General features: G+C 39.8%; 1 protein-coding gene across 4 annotated transcripts; it reads left to right on the top strand.

The window, feature by feature from the left end:
* Positions 1 to 2,572: 2,572 nt before the first annotated feature.
* On the top strand, positions 2,573 to 16,626 carry LOC311303519 (uncharacterized protein). Of its 4 annotated transcripts, XR_014629769.1 has the most exons (4): positions 14,589 to 14,795; positions 15,327 to 15,464; positions 15,651 to 15,975; positions 16,197 to 16,601. XR_014629769.1 is itself a non-coding variant. In XM_084430044.1 (3 exons), exons 1-3 carry the CDS (start codon positions 2,762 to 2,764, stop codon positions 4,365 to 4,367), a joined length of 888 nt encoding a protein of 295 aa, XP_084286170.1. In that variant the 5' UTR covers positions 2,573 to 2,761; the 3' UTR covers positions 4,368 to 4,705. The 4 variants fall into 4 exon arrangements, 3 of the variants coding, with proteins under 3 accessions (XP_084286170.1, XP_084286169.1, XP_084286168.1); XM_084430044.1 differs by lacking the exons at positions 14,589 to 14,795; positions 15,327 to 15,464; positions 15,651 to 15,975; positions 16,197 to 16,601 and adding exons at positions 2,573 to 2,846; positions 3,379 to 3,516; positions 3,703 to 4,705; XM_084430043.1 differs by lacking the exon at positions 14,589 to 14,795 and adding an exon at positions 2,603 to 2,846 and having other exon boundaries at positions 15,651 to 16,596.
* Positions 16,627 to 17,037: the final 411 nt, after the last annotated feature.

The following is a 17,037-nucleotide window of genomic DNA, read 5'->3' as shown; positions in this document are numbered from 1 at the left end:
AACATGTAAGGGTGGCGCTGCTAATAAAGCACCTAAAAGCTGTCACAAAGAACCGGCAAAAATAATGATTATGAATATGTAAAATATAGCAAGGAGACATTTAACTGTTTATTAATAAATAAGTGTTTTCTGTGTCAGTGTCGGCTCCAAAGATGAAGTTGACGATGCTGATTCGCGATCTTCGCAGTAGTGAACGCACCAGAGAGAAATGCACATTTCATAAGGATTACATAAGCAGATAGCAGTCTATTTTCTTTTGTTTTGGGTTGCTCTGTTTAAAAGTAGACATTTCAAGCTTTCTATATATATATATTTCTCAAGTCTGTGAGGCAAGTAGGCTACCTTATAAGCTGAGTTTCGGTTCATTTATGAGACGAGCTCCAGTTCACGCGCCGGCGCCTCCGTGTCGTGATTATCTGCTATAGTCTGCTATATTTACTTCTTATTTATTAAATCAAGGCAATTGATTGATAAAACATTGATTAAAATTAAGATACAATTAATACAAAACGAAATTCACTTTAAAGAATGGCTTTGTGCCTCCTGTTTGAGGGCTCTGTGAAAGTTTTAAAGCAGTCTTTTAGTGCCGCTTTCAAGAGCGGTGACGTCCGTAACATTGTTTTTTTCCTCATAAATGCGAACACAAAAGATAAAATGAATATTTTATGTTCAGTGGAGAGCCAACCCTTCTTCATCCGGTGGGTAGTATTAATTTTGGTTTGCGCAGTGTAAGAAATTACAAAAAAATATTTTGCCACCTAAAAGTTCAAGATTTTTTTGTTTCCCTCATATTAAATATAAAACGCATGTGTATGTAGACTGATATTTTTCTAATGTCTGGACTCCTAATGTCTGAACTGAGTATGGATATATAAACAGTTTCAATATGTAGCCTATTAAATGCATTTTCTGAGAATTTATATTTCAGGTTTTTACTGCAAATATCACGTCCATAACGGTGGGATTGCCCAATTTTAAAGAATTTATCCTCAACTAGTTTTGAGGTGTAGGTCTATGTATTGTATAATGTTAGCTTCAAATAAGGGGTGTGTCGCGATTCTGCCTTCTCACACCGTGACACAGGTTCGTGGATCTGAATGGTGCTATTTCGGTTTCATATTGCATATTGTTACAGCCCTAATTATTAGAATATAGACATTAAGAGAATAAATTATGCAAGTACTTTTACTTTTAATACTTAAAGTATATTTGAAATCAGGTACTTTTTACTTAAGTAGGGTTTTCATTGTGGTACTTCTACTTTTACTAAAGTAATTATGTCTCTGGTTATTTGGACTTTTACTTAAGTACTGAGATTCAGTACTTCCTCCACCACTGCATATAAGCATCTGTCCTACACACAGGAAATATATCAGCTTTTCCTTTCAGAGCGAAGTGTACACATTTTTTTGAATTCTTCCATTCAGGCTCAGCCTAACTCTGCACGGGTTCAGCAGGTGCAGAGAGGCAGCGTTATCAGCGCTGAGACACAATGAGCCCAGAATATCTGCTTATCTGGATGATTTTCTGATACAGTATGTGCTCATTCACGGGAGTGTGCGGAATGGGACACAGAGATGCTCACATCTCATCTCATGAATCTGGGGTCCAGAATCAACTTTGGGGATGTGTGGCAGGGCTGCCGTAGATCTCTTCGCCTTGCAGGCAAACGCAAAGTGTCCGCTGTATCTTTCTCTTTCAGGGATGAAAATGTGCCTTTGGGTGTGGATACGCTGGCACATTTGTGGCTGAACGTGTTGCTATACATTCCCACCGCTGAGTCTAATTTCTCCCACCCTGGACAGAGTAAGAGAAAACTAATGATCTATCCTTCTGATAGCCCCTTGTTGGCCGGGGAGGCTGTGGCTGGCAGAGATTGTCCAGCTGGACCTGCACTGTCAGACGCACTGCACTGGCAAATATTTTACCCACACCCTCAACAAGTCGATCTTTGTGTCTACGCCTGTGAAGGGTTCAATTTAAACACATTCGGGCTTCTGCAGAAGGTTATAAACACTATTCAAAACGCTAGAGCCCCATCAACTGTATGGCCTTAAATAGCGTTTGAAAGAGAACGTTAGGTCACTTGCGTAACCCCGGTTCTCTGGGAACAGAGAATATATATATATATATATATATATATATATATATATATATATATATATATATATTCCCTATAGTTGCTTGAAACACTGTTGTTAGTCATAATTACTTGGATCCGCATTGCAAGTCAATCAGCAATTGTAATTCAGTTTCCAATTTTAGACATGCCCCTGTGTCTGTGTATGCTGTGTCTCTTTATATTCTACACAGATTTATGCCAGTAGAGATCCACTTCCTGTAGAGTTTAGCTGTAAGAGGTTATTCATAGCAACAACTTGAAAAGGTAAAATTTTCTGAGAGCTCTGACCACCTGACCATTTTGTCATTGATAGTGTTGCCATAGAAACACTCAATCTTCTAATTATGTCATCTGGCGTGACCACAGTGCTCCGCTCCTCCAAACCTAATCAAACACACCTGAACAAGCTAATCAAGGTCTTCAAGATTAGGCTACTAGAAAGCTACACGCAGGTGAGTTTCATCAGGGTTGGAATTACCCAGACTTCCTTGGATCTATAAATCTTTGGACAGCAATGTGTGTTGACGGATTCAGCAGCACATGTTTTCGGTGTAGTTTTGTGTGTCTCACTGTCCCTACTGACTGACTAATTAAGTGCGTTTTCCAGTAGAGTTGATTGTGAGATCACAGGTCGAGAGGATGACAGCTCAAGTATACTGCTCGTTGAGTGTTGTTTTATTGTGTCTGTCTGCATGTTTGAGCATAAACCACGCTGGAGTCATAGGTGAGAAGATCTTTTAGCTTCATTACACTGCCTGAAGAAATGCATAAATAAATGCCTTACAAAATATGATGTTCAGTACAATTAGTTGTAATATTAAACTTATGAACAACATATTGATGGATGTCTTCTTTCTGCATTGTGCTTCTATAACACACCTCACCAGTAGTGGGGTAGGTTGTAATGGCACTCTGTGTCTTTGAAACTAATTGTCAGTTTAGTTATAAATGGTATTTCTACTTGATTTTGAAGCAGATAAATGTATGAATATTTTCAAGTTTGAGACGCACACTGCGAAACCCCTGACTTATAAATACTGAAACTATTGCAACAACACTCCTGTGGTGTCTGGTAAAGGTGACGGTCGTGCCGTGGAGGATGTACTTGTGATCGAGACTGCTCTGGAGGACAATGTTAATTAAACTGAACTAAATGTGAAACTATAAAATAGAAAGACTGAACTAGTATTTTCTTGTAAAACCTACTCTGATCTTTGACCACTTTTTTTCATTTCTGTCATGTGTCTGTATCACAGAAAAGCCAGGACAGTGTCCAAGCATAAAATCTGGAGGAGGAAATTGTGCTGAGTTGTGTTCCTTTGATAGTGACTGTCCGAAACATGAGAAATGCTGCAGCAATGGATGTGGACGTCAGTGTATGGCTCCATTTACAGGTATTTATGTTCTATTAGTGTTTGAGTCAGCCTTCTCGTTGTTTCAGTTGGATTTATTTTATCGTTCACCAAAATTCTTTCTGTAAGTACAACTTGCTGTCCATGCTTTGTGTGTTTTGTACTGTACATCTAAGACTGAATGTTGCAAAATGGACTGACTAAAGCTGACTATCTGAATCCATGCAGTGAAGCCTGAGTCCGAACCAGAAAAGCCTTCAGTGTGTGCCGAAAGCTGTCAACAAACTCACCCTGATGGCCAATGTCCTGGCCCTAAGGGGGGTCCTCCAGAGCCTCCAGTGATGCCTGGGGCCGAACCAGCAAAGCCTGCAGTATGTGCTGAAAGCTGCCAAAAAACTCACCCTGATGGCCAATGTCCTGGCCCTAAGGGGGGTCCTCCAGAGCCTGTAGTGAAGCCTGCGTCTGAACCAGCAAACCCTTCAGTGTGTGCCGAAAGCTGCCAACAAACTCACCCTGATGCCCCATGTTCTGGCCCTAAGGGGGGTCCTCCAGAGCCTCCAGTGATGCCTGGGGCCGAACCAGCAAAGCCTGCAGTATGTGCTGAAAGCTGCCAAAAAACTCACCCTGATGGCCAATGTCCTGGCCCTAAGGGGGGTCCTCCAGAGCCTGTAGTGAAGCCTGCGTCTGAACCAGCAAAGCCGTCAGTGTGTGCCGAAAGCTGCCAACAAACTCACCCTGATGCCCCATGTTCTGGCCCTAAGGGGGGTCCTCCAGAGCCTCCAGTGATGCCTGGGGCCGAACCAGCAAAGCCTGCAGTATGTGCTGAAAACTGCCAAAAAACTCACCCTGAGGGCCAATGTCCTGTCACTAAGGGTGGATCCTCCTGGCCATAAAGAATGTGGCCATGCATGCAGTTAACGGTGTTGATTTTACCATTGACGTATGGAATGCTTTTCCTGTTTAACAAATAAATCATATAGGCTACTTTAAGTCTCTTTATTTTAGTTATTAATTTGCCTGAATAGTTTCATTTTTATATTGCAGCAGCTGTTGCCCAAGTGGTTCACAATAACTAAACGTAAATAACAGCACAGAGAGAGGAAAATAAAAGACAAGATAATGATCAAACACCCATCATGAAGATGCCCAGGAAGTCTTAAAAGATGTGCTTTTAACATGGCCTTAAATTTCAGTCAAGTCATCTTCATTTATATAGCGCTTTTAACAATGTAAATTGTTTCAAAGCGGCTTTATAGTAACAAACGGATAATTTAAGGTAACAGATTGTTTTGGCTTTATAGCGGTTCTTGAATAAAGATATTTTCCAGCTCACGTTAGTTTTGATTGATTCACTTCCGTCGCAAGGATCATTAGTTATATCATTAGAGAAACGCTGATGGCGTGCGCATCAAGAATTAATTTATAATTATGTGCATTTGAATATATGTGCGCAGGTTTGTAATTCCCTACAAACCAAGCCTTAAACAACTTGTCTGGCCTTAACATTTTGATACAGAATTTTATCACTTCAGGGTAGAACACGAAACTGAAATTATCCTGACAGCGATTTATCTGTAGAGTGGGAAAGGGATCCTTCACAGGGGAGAGACTAGTTGGCACTTCAGCACTGCGTTGTCATCGGGTCCAGGCGAAGGTCCTTCGTCAGATCTGGATATGGCCTGGATCCGGCAGGCTGCGGGAAAACCTCAGGATAAACAAAAACACAAAAAATAGCGTAGATGCCATTCTTCTTATGTGTGCGGAAGTGTTCCCAGTTCCGGCTGACCTAATCTATGCAGTCTAACATTGGATTATAGAAGTCTATAATGTATTATGTGAATGCTAGGTCAAAGAGATGTGTCTTTAATCTGGCTTTGAACTGACAGAGTGTGTCTGCTTCCCGGACAATGGTAGGAAGACTGTTCCAAAGTTTTGGTGCTAAATAGGAAAAGGATCTACCGCCAGCAGTCGATTTTGATATTCTAGGTATTCTTAACTGGCCGGAATTTTGAGATCGCAATAGACGTGAAGGACTATAATGCGTTAAGAGCTCCCTTAAGTACTGCGGAGCTAAACCATTTAGTGCTTTGTAAGTAATCAGCAATATTTGAAAATGTATACGATGTTTAATAGGGAGCCAATGCAATCCTGGTTCTGCTAAGAACTCGAGCTGCTGCGTTTTGAACTAGCTGTAGTTTGTTTATTACGCATGCAGGGCAACCACCCAGTAGAGCATTACCATAATCTAGCCTTGAGGTCATGAACGCATGAACTAATTGTTCCGCATTTGTCAATGAGAGCATATGACGTAATTTAGATATATTTTTAAGATGGAAAAATGCGGTTTTACAGATACTAGACACGTGACTTTCAAATGAAAGATTGGTATCAAAGAGCACACCCAGATTCCTAACCGACGACGAAGACTTAACAGAGCAGCCATCAAGTGTTAGACAGTATTCTAGGTTATTACGTGTGGAAGTTTTTTGTCCAATAATTAGAATCTCTGTTTTTTCAGAATTTAGTAGTAGGAAATTACTAGTCATCCAGTTTTTATATCAGCTATGCATTCCGTTAATTTTGTGAATTGGTAGGTTTCGTTAGGTTTTAAAGAAAAGTACAGCTGAGTATCATCGGCATAACAGTGGAAGCTAATTCCATGTTTCCTAATGATATCTCCTAATGGTAGCATGTACAGCAGGGGTCGGCAACTGGCGGTCCGCGGGGCAAAACTGGCCCGCCAGCAATATTTTCTGGCCCGCCGGATTATTTTGGAAGTCCTAAATGCTGCACAAAACTCTTACACAACTTTAGAAAAGCTGTAGTCATACTGTGTGAAACGCCCATAAGGAATCATGCGGCGCGGGATTAAATTTTAACCCTCTGGGGACCAAAAACGCGCGGGCGAGTTTTGCTCGTTTTTTTTTTTAGCAATGAAAAATAAACACAAAATGCTCTGTTAATTTTGATCTTTCATTTTCGTGTAATACATCAATCGATCCTGTTCAGTTTCTATTTTTTTTCTGTATACTCGCAATAAAAATAAAGTGTTTTGCTTTTTGACAAATAAAGAAAAATTAACATGATGCTATTTCTGCCTTCTCTCTGTCAGTAAACTCCCATTTGAAACGCGTTCGAAAATGATCTATAACTCCGCGAAAATTCAGTCAAACAGGCAAACAGACCCACGGGCATAAAGCTTGAGATCGCAGCTTTTAAATGAAGTAATTTATATAAAAAACAAATATTATCAGCTTCTGTAATCTGTATAAAAAGAGAGCGACTCCAGTCGAGCTCATTACGAGCCATTCAAAAGTAATTTGACCACGCCCCGGAGAGCGCGTGCTATTCAAACGCAAATTCTGAGAACCATTTCAGTCTGTGAAACGCCCCCACATCAGCTGTAAACAAAGAGGCATAATATAGCCTACCTTATGGAGAAAAGTTTCCGTGCTGATATGAGGAGTATATGAGGAGCAGATCCCGCTGAGGAGTGAGGTAGGCTAAGTTATCCTTTCTCAAGTGTTAATGTGGAATAACGTTATAACGTTAGTGTAGGCCTATGTAAACAAAAAGATGAATCGCGTTTCTAATATGAATCGCGTTTCTGTGAGATGAATGAAGGGTACATATTTGTAAAGACTGTTTAGCCTAAATATGAATCGCGCATCTGTGTGTGAAAGAATAAACTGCTTTGCTATAGCCTACTGAGATGAGTAAAAATCGACTGGAATATGTTGAAATAAAATGTATTTGTATAAGCAACGTATTAAACTGCAAATTAACATTTATAGGCTATGCCCTAATATTTCATAAAAACAACGTTACAGTCAGGCGAAGTATGAAAGACAACATTTTGTTGACTAGATTTGGGTACAGTTTTTACTGTAGAATATACTGTCACATCAAATAAGCTTTTCTGCTCATATATATATATATATATATATATATATATATATATATATATATATATAAAATACTATTTTGTCAAAAATAAAGTCATAGACTAAGATGTTCCAATGTTGGCTATATTCAAACTAATGAATACATATGATAAAATGTAGGCCTATAATCTTTTTTTTTTTTTTTTTTACAAAGAAAGAGTACTTTTTTGCAGAAATATTGCTGAAATTGTAATTATTGTTGTAATTGTAACCTTTTTTATAAAATAGCAAAACATATTTACAAGATAGATGTAAGCAAAATCTTAAATGGTCAATATAAGTCTTCTTCAAAATATATATTTTGTCCTTGCATTGTGGCTCAGTCAGTGTCACACCTGAATGAATGGCTAATTATGCAGAGTTTTGTGGTCTTATTTCAGCAACTTTCATTTTTATTTTTTTAAATAACCACGCATAAACATTATTCTCTTAAAAATACAAACATCTACATACACGTTGCTCGCATATTATGGTAGCCCTGTTTGTGCTATATAGAGTGAATTTACACCTTTGCCATTAACATGTTTATAAATAACTGAAAAAAGCACAAATGTCAGAGCATGTCAGAACATCTCAAGGGCCCCAAAAACAGCTTGGTCCCCAGAGGGTTAAAGTAGAAAGACGGTAGTGGTCGGAACTCTGGTGTACCTATACTTTAGACGGAGCGGGCGGTCTGACTGACAATAGCCCACTCCCGACATCTTTTGACAGCGTATCCGCACTTCATTCTGACCACCTGTACACCTAGCTCTGAGGAGCTGTTTGGTAGCCTACTGAAACCATTGTCAGTCAACAACATTCTTTTTTTGCAAGGATGTTTGAAATAGTTCGGCAGAAAATAGCCTACTTCATTTGTCAGTAGGGCAATATGGTTTTCGTTTATGTTGCTTAGAAATTTGAGTGATAGGCTTTGTCCTATTTAATTTATTTATATTTCATTATTTTTTTCTGTGACATTTTTTTTTTCTCTGCTGACAGTACAATGTTAAAATAGCCTAATATTTATATTGACACAAACACAATTTTTGTATAGCATTTAGAATTGTTATAGGCTACTTAATCTCCTTCTTTCCGTTAGAGACATTTGAATGTGAGATTCTGGAAACGAGATCTAAATTTTGCGGACCCGTCAGGTCGGGAAATAAAGCGGGTGAACACAGAGTGTATTTTAAGCGATAATTCTACCAAAACGGCCACTATTTTAAAAACGGAGTAATTGACTCAAATTTGTTTTGGCTGACTTGAGCATTCTCGCCAGCATTCTGTATTTTGAAGACGTGCCAATGCTTTGCTGTCAATTCCAAAGTAAAGAGTTGCAGTAGTGCGTACAAAGCTCTCGCTCGCACAATCTGCAGGGGTTTATCTCAAGGATGCTTACTTTCATATAAGCAGTGGTGGAATGTAACGAAGTACAAATACTTTGTTTCTTAAGTACATTTTTCACGTATCTGTACTTAAGTAGAATCAATAGTGCATACTTTTGTCTTTTACTTCGTTACTTTTTGCAGCAATTATTATACTTTCTACTCCACTACATTTCTACAACGTTTCGTTACATTTTCTGATCATTTTTCCACCCTGCCAAAACAGGGATTGAAAAAAATGACGGTAGTGAGCGTTCATGTAACATGTAATGCTTCTAATAAAGCACCTAAAAGCTGTCACAAAGAATCGGCAAAAATAATGATTATGAATATGTAAAATATAGCAAGGAGACATTTTAATTGTTTATTAATAAACAATTAAAGTGTTTTCTGTGTCAGTGTCGCCTGCAAAGATGAAGTTGACGATGCTGTACGATGCACGATCTTCGCAGTAGTGAACGTGCCAGAGAGAAATGCACATTTCATAAGGATATTACATAAGCAGATAGCAGTCTGTTTTCTTTCGTTTTGGGTTGCTCTGTTTAAAAGTAGACATTTCAAGCTTTCTATATGTATTTCTCAGGTCTGTGAGGCAAGTAGGCTACCTTATACGCTGAGTTTCGGTTCATTTATGAGATGAATCCAGTTCACGCGCCGGCGCCTCCGTGTCGTGATTATCTATTGTCTGCTATATTTACTTCTTATTTATTAAATCAAGGCAATTTGTGAGGTTGATGTGAGGTTGATGTGAGGTTGATGAAACATTGATTAAAATTAAGATACAAATAATACAAAACGAAATTCACTTTAAAGAATGGCTTTGTGCCTCCTGTTTGAGGGCTCTGTGAAAGTTTTAAAGCAGTCTTTTAGTGCCGCTTTCAAGAGCGGTGATGTCCATAACATTGTTTTTTTCCTCATAAATGCGAACAAAAGATAAAATGAATATTTTATGTTCAGTGGAGAGCCAACCCTTCTTCATCCGGTGGGTAGTATTAATTTTGGTTTGCGCAGTGTAATTCATAGAATTACAAAAAAATATTTTGCCACCTAAAAGTTAAAGATTTGTTTGTGTCACGTCCGTAACGCATGTGTAGCCTATTTCCCTCATATTAAATATAAAATGCATGTGTCTGTAGACTGATATTTTTCTAATATCTGAAGGGAGTATGGATATATAAACAGTTTCAATATGTAGCCTATTAAATGCATTTTCTGCAAATTTATATTTCAAGTTTTTACTGCAAATGTCACGTCCATAACGCTGGGATTGCCCAATTTTAAAGAATTTATCCTCAACTAGTTTTGAGGTGTAGGTCTATGTATTGTATAATGTTAGCTTCAAATAAGGGGTGTGTCGCGATTCTGCCTTCTCACACCGTGACACAGGTTCGTGGATCTGAATGGTGCGATTTCGGTTTCATATTGCATATTGTTACAGCCCTAATTATTAGAAGTTCAAGTTCAAGTCTTTTATTGTCAGATGCACAGAACAACACAAGGTTAAGCTGGCACTAATATTCTTATGACAAGACACCACATAATAACCATATAATATACTAGGTGCAACCAGATAACTAAAGTGACAGTGCATAGATAACTAAAGAGAAAGTGAAGAGATCACTAGGTCTTCACAAATGGTCATTGTCCATTTAGGAGCCTGATGGCCCTTGGGAAAAAGCTGTTATCCAGTCTTTGTGTGCGGGCCCGGATGCTTTGGTATCTACCGAATCTACTGAAGGCAGCAGGGTAAAAAGACTGAAAGATGGATGGTAACAGTCTCTTAGAATACTGCCCGCTTTCTTGAGGCATCGTGTGTGGTAGATGTCCTGTAGGGCTGGGAGCTTCCTGCCAATGATGAACTCTGCAGACCTAACCACACTGCATAGTATTTTTCGTTCCCTGTCAATGCAGCTCCCATACCACACTGTGATACAGACAGTCAGTGTGTTCTCAATTGTACATCTATAGAAGTTAGTGAAGATGACTGGGTCCATGCCAAACTTCTTCAGTCTCCACAAGAAGAATAGGCGTTTCCGGGCCGCTTTGACCACCTTGTCCGTGTGAGCAGACCAGGTAAGGTCATTGCTGATGTTAACCCAGAGTAACTTAAAACAGCATATAGAATATAGACATTAAGAGAATAAACTGTTATGCAAGTACTTTTACTTTTAATACTTAAAGTACATTTAAAATCAGGTACTTTTTACTTAAGTAGGGTTTTCATTGTGGTACTTATACTTTTACTAAAGTAAATATGTCTCTGGTTATTTGTACTTTTACTTAAGTCCTGAGATTCAGTACTTCCTCCACCACTGCATATAAGCATCTGTCCTGCACACAGGAAATATATCAGCTTTTCCTTTCAGAGCGAAGTGTACAATTTTTTTTTTATTCTTCCATTCAGCTTCAGCCTAACTCTGCACGGGTTCAGCAGGTGCAGAGAGGCAGCGTTATCAGCGCTGAGACACAATGAGCCCAGAATATCTGCTTATCTGGGGTGCGTTTCCCCAAAGCATCGTTAACCAACTATGGTCGCAAGTTCCGTTGTTATCAGCATAGTTCAACAATTTGGTGTTTCCCGAAACCATCGTTCCAACGAACGTTCGCAAACAGCATCGCAAACTTGTGTGGTTGTTAGAAGCATAGTTTCTAGTTTACATGAGATGTAGACTGAATAAATCCTTATCTTTAGCAAAATAAGCAAGCTGACATTCAGTACAACCAGTGTTATTTATTTAGAATACATACAAATGTAATTTACGTCTTTTAGTTTGTCAAGAGATTTAAAGCACCGTTTTTGAAGACTGTGCATGTGCAAACGTGCTCTACTATGTAAGAACGAGCCAAATATTGAGTCTGGTAATAAAGCAAAATAACTGAGAAAAATTAGAAATAGTCTTCAGATGCCATGTCTGTAACTTGTATGACAAAATCTAGCGTTAATTCGATCTCAAACAAATTAATTAAAATAAGTTATTAGTCCACCACGTGCGAGATGTCATAAACCAACATGCTTGAACGATACTTTGCGACATATGGTTTCGGGAAACAGTCGTGACTAGCTAGTTGATTTCTCCAACGATGCATCGTACTATGGTAGTTAAGCAGCGAGCTATATAGTTGTACGGGAAACGCACCCCTGGACGATTTTCTGATATGCGCTCACTCACGGGAGTGTGCGGAATGGGACACAGAGATGCTCACGTCTCATCTCATGAATCTGGGGTCCAGAATCAACTTTGGGGATGTGTGGCAGGGCTGCCGTAGATCTCTTCGCCTTGCAGGCAAACGCAAAGTGTCCGTTGTATGTTTCTCTTTCAGGGATGAAAATGTGCCTTTGGGTGTGGATACGCTGGCACATTTGTGGCTGAACGTGTTGCTATACATTCCCACCGCTGAGTCTTATTTCTCCCACCCTGGACAGAGTAAGAGAAAACTAATGATCTATTCTTCTGATAGCCCCTCGTTGGCCGGGGAGGCTGTGGCTGGCAGAGATTGTCCAGCTGGATCTGCACTGTCAGACGCACTGCACTGGCAAATATTTTACCCACACCCGGAACAAGTCGATCTTTGTGTCTACGCCCGTGAAGGGTTAAATTTAAACACATTCGGGCTTCTGCAGAAGGTTATAAACCCTATTCAAAGCGCTAGAGCCCCATCAACTGTATGGCCTTAAATAGCATTTGAAAGAGAACGTTAGGTCACTTGCGTAACCCCGGTTCTCTGGGAACAGAGAATATATATATATATATATATATATATATATATATATATATATATATATATATATATATATATATATGGCATGACGAGGAGTTACTAAGGATCTAATGTAATGACTACGCCAGCTGGGAATTCTCAACCCAGGAAAAACAACCTAATAAATAGGCCGCACAGATTTATTCCCTTAACAGGACAAGAGACGTGGATGAATAAATTACTTTTTTTATTAAAGGACACAAATATAATAAATAATTCAAGACAAAGACAATACAAGGAAAATGTTCAAAATATAAAATACACAAACCTCACAATATCAACACAAAAATAATCAGACAACAGGACTGAGGGAGGCCAGCAGGGGGACACTCAATGAGCACCACAACACTCCGTAAGTAACACCAGAGATGCAAAAGAAAAACCAAAGCAATAACCACATCAGTATCACCTTCACACCGGTGCACATCCACAGCACAGCACAAGATAATCCACAAGGCAAGCCCCACCCCTGTTTGCTCTTGGACACTCAACCCCTAATGACATCAAACGACAACACATGTACATAGAATAATTAAATACAGTTCACAATCGAAACACGAATACAAAATAACAAAAGAAAGGAAAATACAAAAATTAACTAAACAATTAACATTTGTAAGAAAAATACAATTACCATACAAAACAACACTCTCCTTGTAAACGCACACGCATACACGCACGTGGCCTACACACACACACACACACACACACACACAAAAACTGCAGGGCGGCGATATTCCTCCTGTCAACCTGCACACGCCATTAAAGCGCTAACAGTTTCTTGTTCGGCCGCAGCCAGAGTGGAATGAAATTGACGCGAATCCTTTCGTTTTAATATAGTTGAGACAGCAGCAAAACAGCAGCGCTTCGTGATCAATGAGCGAATCACAGGTTACCCCAGCAACGGAATCCTCCCCGCTACTCGGCAGAATATACTGCACTTCTGGAACGACAGCTATAATTAAAAGAAATCTCATAAAGCATGACATGTTTACAAATAAACTGCATACTTGGAGTGCAAGGAATCGCAGTCACGGCAGTCCGAAGTGTGAGTTCAAGACGCACGCTGTGGATAGAACAGAAGGGATTTTAATTCACCCACTGCCCTATAAAAGAAAAGAAACCTATAACCAACCGCGTTCCTACCTGTAAAAATTTTACACAAGAACGCCAGCCATGGGAAACAGCACTCGATCTCCTACATGCCATATGAGTGACTAAACAAACAAATTTCACGCATGCAGCTCAGCATGCGGAACCGGAAGAGGAAGAAGCTCGGTCACGTAATTCAATACAAAGCATCTATACACTGCCTTTAACGGTGATAGGCTTAATAAAGAGACCTGAAGCAACCAATAGTGGCCCAAAGCCAAACATCTATACTGCCACATATATATATATATATTCCCTATAGTTGCTTGAAACACTGTTGTTAGTCATAATTACTTGGATCCGCATTGCAAGTCAATCAGCAATTGTAATTCAGTTTCCAATTAAAAAATTTGTAACACTCCCAAATCAAAAATTTCAATTGACCGATAACATCTAAATTTTTCAATTGGCCCAAGTGAAATTCTGTAAATTCTAAAATTAAATGTACAGATTTTCACTTGGGCCAATTGAAAAATTTAGATGATATCGGTCAATTGAAATTTTTGATTTGGGAGTGTTACAAATTTTTTACAGTGTGTGTATGCTGTGTCTCTTTATATTCTACACAGATCTATGCCAGTAGAGATCCACTTCCTGTAGAGTTTAGGTGTAAGAGTTTATTCATAGCAACAACTTGAAAAGGTACAATTTTCTGAGAGCTCTGACCACCTGACCATTTTGTCATTGATAGTGTTGCCATAGAAACACTCAATCTTCTAATTATGTCATCTGGCGTGACCGCAGTGCTCCGCTCCTCCAAACCTAATCAAACACACCTGAACAAGCTAATCAAGGTCTTCAGGATTAGGCTACTAGAAAGCTACACGCAGGTGAGTTTCATCAGGGTTGGAATTACCCAGACTTCCTTGGATCTATAAATCTTTGGACAGCAACGTATGTTAAGGGATTCAGCAGCACATGTTTTCGGTGTAGTTTTGTGTGTCTCACTGTCCCTACTGACTGACTAATTAAGTGCATTTTCCAGTAGAGTTGATTGTGAGATCACAGGTCGAGAGGATGACAGCTCAAGTATACTGCTTGTTGAGTGTTGTTTTATTGTGTCTGTCTGCATGTTTGAGCATAAACCATGCTGGAGTCATAGGTGAGGAGATCTTTTAGCTTCATTACACTGCCCTAAGAAATGCATAAATAAATGCCTTACAATATATGATGTTCAGTACAATTAGTTGTAATAGTAAACTTATGAACAACATACTGATGGATGTCTTCTTTCTGCATTGTGCTTCTATAACACACCTCACCAGTAGTGGGGTAGGTTGTAATGGCACTCTGTGTCTTTGAAACTAATTGTCAGTTTAGTTATAAATGGTATTTCTACTTGATTTTGAAGCAGATAAATGTATGAATATTTTCAAGTTTGAGACGCACACTGCGAAACCCCTGACTTATAAATACTGAAACTATTGCAACAACACTCCTGTGGTGTCTGGTAAAGCTGACGGTCGTGCCGTGGAGGATGTACTTGTGATCGAGACTGCTCTGGAGGACAATGTGAATTAAACTGAACTAAATGTGAAACTATAAAATAGAAAGACTGAACTAGTATTTTCTTGTAAAACCTACTCTGATCTTTGACCACTTTTTTCATTTCTGTCATGTGTCTGTATCACAGAAAAGCCAGGACAGTGTCCAAGCACAAAATCTGGAGGAGGAAATTGTGCTGAGTTGTGTTCCTATGATAGTGACTGTCCGAAACATGAGAAATGCTGCAGCAATGGATGTGGACGTCAGTGTATGGCTCCATTTACAGGTATTTATGTTCTATTAGTGTTTGAGTCAGCCTTCTCGTTGTTTCAGTTGGATTTATTTTATCGTTCACCAAAATTCTTTCTGGAAGTACAACTTGCTGTTCATGCTTTGCGTGTTTTGTACTGTACATCTAAGACTGAATGTTGCAAAATGGACTGACTAACGCTGACTATCTGAATCCATGCAGTGAAGCCTGTGGCCGAACCAGAAAAGCCTTCAGTGTGTGCCGAAAGCTGCCAACAAACTCACCCTGATGCCCCATGTTCTGGTCCTAAGGGGGGTCCTCCAGAGCCTCCAGTGATGCCTGGGGCCGAACCAGCAAAGCCTGCAGTATGTGCTGAAAGCTGCCAAAAAACTCACCCTGATGGCCAATGTCCTGGCCCTAAGGGGGGTCCTCCAGAGCCTGTAGTGAAGCCTGCGTCTGAACCAGCAAAGCCTTCAGTGTGTGCCGAAAGCTGCCAACAAACCCACCCTGATGCCCCATGTTCTGGCCCTAAGGGGGGTCCTCCAGAGCCTCCAGTGATGCCTGGGGCCGAACCAGCAAAGCCTGCAGTATGTGCTGAAAGCTGCCAAAAAACCCACCCTGATGGCCAATGTCCTGGCCCTAAGGGGGGTCCTCCAGAGCCTGTAGTGAAGCCTGCGTCTGAACCAGCAAAGCCGTCAGTGTGTGCCGAAAGCTGCCAACAAACTCACCCTGATGCCCCATGTTCTGGCCCTAAGGGGGGTCCTCCAGAGCCTGTAGTGAAGCCTGCGTCTGAACCAGCAAAGCCGTCAGTGTGTGCCGAAAGCTGCCAACAAACTCACCCTGATGCCCCATGTTCTGGCCCTAAGGGGGGTCCTCCAGAGCCTCCAGTGATGCCTGGGGCCAAACCAGCAAAGCCTGCAGTATGTGCTGAAAACTGCCAAAAAAACTCACCTTGATGGCCAATGTCCTGTCACTAAGGGGGGATCCTCCTGGCCATAAAGAATGTGGCCATGCATGCAGTTAACGGTGTTGATTTTACCATTGTCGTATGGAATGCTTTTCCTGTTTAACAAATAAATCATATACTTTAAGTCTCTTTATTTTAGTTATTTGCCTGAAGAGTTTCATTTTTATATTGCAGCAGCTGTTGCCCAAGTGGTTCACAATAACTAAACGTAAATAACAGCACAGAGAGAGGAAAATAAAAGACAAGATAATGATCAAACACCCATCATGAAGATGCCCAGGAAGTCTTAAAAGATGTGCTTTTAACATGGCCTTAAATTTCAGTCAAGTCCTCTTCCTTTATATAGCGCTTTTAACAATGTAAATTGTTTCAAAGCGGCTTTATAGTAACAAACGGATAATTTAAGGTAACAGATTGTTTTGGCTTTATAGCGGTTCTTGAATAAAGATATTTTCCAGCTCACGTTAGTTTTGATTGATTCACTTCCGTCGCAAGGATCATTAGTTATATCATTAGAGAAACGCTGATGGCGTGCGCATCAAGAATTAATTTATAATTATGCGCATTTGAATATATGTGCGCAGGTTTGTAATTCCCTATGAACTAAGCCTTAAACAACTTGTCTGGCCTTAACATTTTGAT

Source organism: Rutilus rutilus (assembly GCF_951802725.1).
Source record: "Rutilus rutilus genome assembly, chromosome: 14".
Classification (NCBI taxonomy): Eukaryota; Metazoa; Chordata; class Actinopteri; order Cypriniformes; family Leuciscidae; genus Rutilus; species Rutilus rutilus.
Note: the sequence above shows the minus strand (reverse complement) of the source record. Positions and strands in the feature narration are given on the sequence as shown.

Bases quoted from the DNA above. Each gene is read 5' to 3' on its own strand.
- LOC311303519 (XM_084430042.1), top strand. From the start codon at position 14,711: ATGACAGCTCAAGTATACTGCTTGTTGAGTGTTGTTTTATTGTGTCTG. The intron at 14,796-15,326 runs GTGAGGAGATCT...TCTGTATCACAG, and splicing joins AAACCATGCTGGAGTCATAG to AAAAGCCAGGACAGTGTCCA. The intron at 15,465-15,650 runs GTATTTATGTTC...GAATCCATGCAG, and splicing joins GTGTATGGCTCCATTTACAG to TGAAGCCTGTGGCCGAACCA.